This window comes from Rhinoraja longicauda, chromosome 7 (genome assembly GCF_053455715.1).
Source record: "Rhinoraja longicauda isolate Sanriku21f chromosome 7, sRhiLon1.1, whole genome shotgun sequence".
NCBI lineage: Eukaryota > Metazoa > Chordata > Chondrichthyes > Rajiformes > Arhynchobatidae > Rhinoraja > Rhinoraja longicauda.
The window spans coordinates 10,777,896-10,782,407 of record NC_135959.1 but is presented as its reverse complement, the minus strand read 5'-3'; the positions used below and the strand labels follow the sequence as shown (position 1 = coordinate 10,782,407).

At 50.2% G+C, this 4,512-nt stretch overlaps 1 protein-coding gene across 1 annotated transcript; it reads right to left on the bottom strand.

Moving 5' to 3' along the window:
- Nucleotides 1-1,129: 1,129 nt before the first annotated feature.
- LOC144595081 (macrophage-expressed gene 1 protein-like) lies at nucleotides 1,130-4,512 on the bottom strand. The gene has a single exon (XM_078402095.1). The coding sequence runs from the start codon at nucleotides 4,470-4,472 to the stop codon at nucleotides 2,322-2,324; it is 2,151 nt and encodes a 716-aa protein (XP_078258221.1). The 5' UTR covers nucleotides 4,473-4,512; the 3' UTR covers nucleotides 1,130-2,321.

Below are 4,512 nucleotides of genomic sequence, written 5' to 3'. Positions count from 1 at the left end.
GACCAAGATAGAGTGTGGAATCTTATCAAAGGCCTTGCTTCATTAGACTATCTCTGCAACCTGCCCTCCTCAACCTTCTTGAGTTACTTCTTCCAAAGCTTCAAACAAATTCATGAGACACTATCTCCCTCACACCAAACGTGCAGAATATCCATAATCAACCCCTTCCCAAATGCATGCATATCGTGCCCTTCAGTATCCTCTCCAGTAACTTTCTTACCACAACCCTTAGGCTTTTCGATCTATACTTCATTGGATTATTTTGAAGCCCTTCTTGTCCTTCTAGGAATTGGAGGCTGCAGTATTGTGAGCCCCTGTCAAAGAAGTCTTATCAAGTTGTTGCTGTGAATCCTACAGACGACCCATGGTATTCAGGTGGTGGGAAGGACAGGCGTTTGGTACCTGAATCATCACCAATAGACACAATGGAGCAATTTTTTGTTTAGTTTAAAGATACAGCATGGAAACAGACCCTTCGGCCAACTGAGTCCGCGCTGACCAGCGATCCCTGCACTAACACGATCCTACATACACTTGGGACAATTTACAATTATACCAAACCAATTAACCAGCAAACCTGCACGTCTTTGGAGTGCGGGAGGAAACCGGAGATCCCGGAGAAAACCTACGCAGGTCACGGGAGAATGTACAAACTCCATACAGACAGCACCCATAGTTAGGTTTGAACCCAGGTCTCTGGCGCTGTAAGGCAGCAACTCTATCGCTGCGCCATCTTGCGGCGCAATTCTGAGCTATGCACCTGGCGTACAGAATGAAAGTTAAGCCAAGATTTTTCTTAAGTCAATAAAGACAGAACTGGTCAAGCAGCTTCTGTGAGTAAAATGTGTTTTGCTTATTTTCTGAACTGATCTGTTCTGCTTCTTACTGACATTTTAAGGGTAAAACTTCCTCCTTTCACCTCCAAGACCATACTAAGACCTGGAACACCCGCTCTAAACTTCTGACCCTTGGAAAGATTAAAATTTGTTAATATTTTTTAATGCCTTATCCATCACATCTTTGACGTGTGATGGACACTGTATTTACATGGTAAGTTGTCGTAAAATGCTAACAAATAAAGTGAATGAATCGGACTTAATTTTATTTAGCAAAAACACACAACTGGATTTTAATATTTTATTGTTTTTATATCTCAATGTTACAGTTGTATTAGACATGGCTACATTTATTCTTAGTTTGTAGCACCAGTTTTGGTAAGTTACTCTTATTAATAAAATTACAGGTAATGTTAGACGCAATGATAGTTAATGGATAATGTTCTTTGTTAAGTTCAAAAGGGTACAAAGAAACAGCAGAATTGAGAAGTTTATTAGTCAATACTTCAAAGTCAGGTTTGCAAAAAGGCAGTTCAAATCACATAAACCTTTCAGCCAGAAACTGGTCACTCAGTGCCTGTGTTGATCTGAACCAATATGGCTTATTTCAACCCCCCGTGCCCAAGTTCCCCCATTATCAACCATGCTCTGTCCTGCTCCTCCTCTCTCAGCTTTCTTTCCCGCCTCCCTACAATCAGTCTGAAGAAGGGTCCCGACCCGAAACATCACCTATCCATGTTCTGCAGGAATGCTGCCTCATCCACTGAATTACTCCAGCATTTTGTGTCTTTCTTTGGCTTCTTCAATGTCCCTATCTGTCTAATTTCACTCTTCTGTTTATGTTCCAATCCATTCATTTCAAATTCAATCTAACCCTGATGAAGGGTCTCGACCCAAAACATCACTTATTCCTTCTCTCCTGCTGCGTTACGCCAGCATTTAGAAGCATGGAAAAATAGGTGCAGGAGTAGACCATTCAGCCCTTCGATATGATCACAGCTGATCATCTAAAATCAGTGCCCCGTTCCTGCTTTTTCCCCATATCCTTTGATTCTTCCAGCCCTAAGAGCTAAATCTAGCTATTTTTGTGCCTATGTTGCGTCTATCTCGTTTAAACCAGCATCTGTAGTTCCTTCCTACACATTTTACTCTCTCTTCCTGTTTCTCCTTAAATAACCAATGCAGTCTAAAGATTAGCCCTGTTCATTCAATTATTCTGAACTCTACCTTTCCCTTCACTGCACCTGTTGTACTAGAGTTTGGCTTGATTATATTTAGGTATATAGTATTATGATTTGATTGGAAAACATGGTCCAAACATTGGAAAACAAAGCTTCTCACTGTACCTCGGTACACGTGACAATAATAAAGGCGAATATAAACCATACTACTCATTGTTTTTGGTTTGCTCTGCGCATTGCATGGGTGAATGGAGGAAGGCTCTGCAGTCCTTGTTCCAGTTGTGGATCAAGGAGGTAGTGGGACTCAGGCATCTGTTTGGGGATTAGGAGAGTCCTCAGAGCTGGTTGTGGATATCACCTGATGTTCCAGAGCTTTGTATCCGCGCTGCCTCCGTCGCTTCTTGACGAAGAAGACAAGGCAGATAATGCCAATCAGGGCCAGGACGACGGCAATGGAGATGCCAGCTGCCGCCCCAGCTCCTCTGGAGGGATTCTCCCCGCCAAATATGAGGCGGGCGTCCGAGATGGGGACCACCTTCCACTGGTTGGTGACCGTGTCCTTCACCCAAGGCTTCTGGTACTCGGACATGACCACCACCGTGTTTGTGGAGCCCATGGTGAGCAGAGGGAGCTGAGCGAACGGCGGCAGGTTGATGGGGGCAAGATTGAGGTCATTGAAGGAGCCGGACTTCACGCAGTAGAGGACCTGGCAGCTATCGCTGATGGCAGCCAGGTGCTGGCTGTAGCCGGCGGGACACCGCTTGGAGTAGACACTGGGCTCCTGCTGCCCGTCGGCGCTTGGGCCTGGGGCCAGGGCTGCCAACGCGTTGCCCGCCTCGCAGCTGAAGAAGCCGCCGAAGGGCACCGAGTAGCGGAAGCCCATCTCGTAGTCTTGGCTCACGCAGACCCGCAGGTGCTGGAGGAGGCGCAGCGGGTAGAAGGCCGCGGGGCAGGAGCGGCCTTGGGTCAGCGGGTTGCTGGACATTCGGTCGTACAGGCCACCGAAGAGGTAGCCCGAGTTCTGGGGCAAGACAACGCCGGGCGTCGCCGCGCACCAGTAGGCCTCAAAACCGGCCTGGCTCACGTAGTGGACGTCGCCGCATACGTTGTCGCAACAGCTCAGCACCAGCCAACACGAGTGGCAATGGCGTTCACATTCGTAATGGCTCCTACCCTCCTCCTGGAAGCCCGAGTGCAGGCGGACGGCCGTGTATCCAGTGGGACAGCTGTGGGCCCCGGTCAGGGGGTTGCTCTGGGCCAGCTTGGCACACATGGACTGGGCGTCGGGCCCCGACACCGGAGTGCACTCCTGGTAAACGCCGCCGAAGGTGAAATTCGTGCCGTCCTCCTTGCAGGAGCCGTCGTCGAGGTTGGCCTGGAAGTTGAAGTTCTGCGAGTTGACGTCGACGCAGCCCGGGCGAGTGTTGACGCGGTAGTAGAGAGCGATGGCGCTCTCGACGGCCCGGGAGAGCTTGGTAACCGTGGGCCCGGGCAGCTCGGGCACGTTGAGTGGGTGGATGAAGAAGTTGAGGGGCCGCCCGCTCCTGTCGATGGCCACCAGCTGGTTGGAGATCTCCTGCTGCCATTTCTTCAGGGTGATTCCGGGGTAAAAAGGCACGCCGCCGTGGCTCTCGATCCTCGAGTGCGACCTGTTGCCCACGTAATGGCGGGTGAACTGGTCGGTACTCTGCTCCTGGCTGCCCAGGCCCACGTTCACCGTGTGGAAGAAGGTGACTCCTGCCGACGCTCCGATGCTGGAGTTTCGACTCCAACTTTCGGACACAAAGTTGGATCTGATCTGGTCCTCCTGCACCAGGCTCGCCCCGGCATCGATACCCGTCAACACGTGGGTCCCGTAGTTGAGAACCAGCAACTGGGCGTAATATTTGGCAGCTTTAGTCTGGTTGTTCTCAATGTGATTGGCAATCTCGATCAGCTGCTGCTTGAAGCCTTGGTCCAGTTGGAAATCGGGTACGGATTTGACCTTGTATATTAAGTTCCTCACCTGGATTCTAGTGGTCACGGTACTCTCTTGCACCTGTCGAGTCTTGACCCTCTCAACACTGGCAGAGAACTTCGCGTTCAGGATAGAGAGGTAGGACACCTCAGCGTTGACTGAGGCACTGGTGGAGCTTTTGTAGTCCGTCCATCTGGTGATCATTTCCGACACGATGTCCATGGTGGTCTGCTTCTGGGGCACCACGTAGACTTGGTCTGGGATGAAGTATTGTCCATCCTCGGTGATTTTACACGTAGAGTAACTAATGTTCATCACTCGACCTCGGTCGAGGTTCCTCAAGTTGTCCCAGCCTCCTCCCGGCACAACCTCGAGAGCAGTCAATGTTTGAGCTTTTCTGCACTCAGTCAAGCCATCCCCCCTTGGCTCTCGAAGCCCGTTGTCTATCGCCCTTACCGAGAGAACGTAGAGAAGGACAGGGACCAAACTCAGAGACATCCTCAAAGGTCCAGTGCGTTCACCTCCTCACCCGACGAGA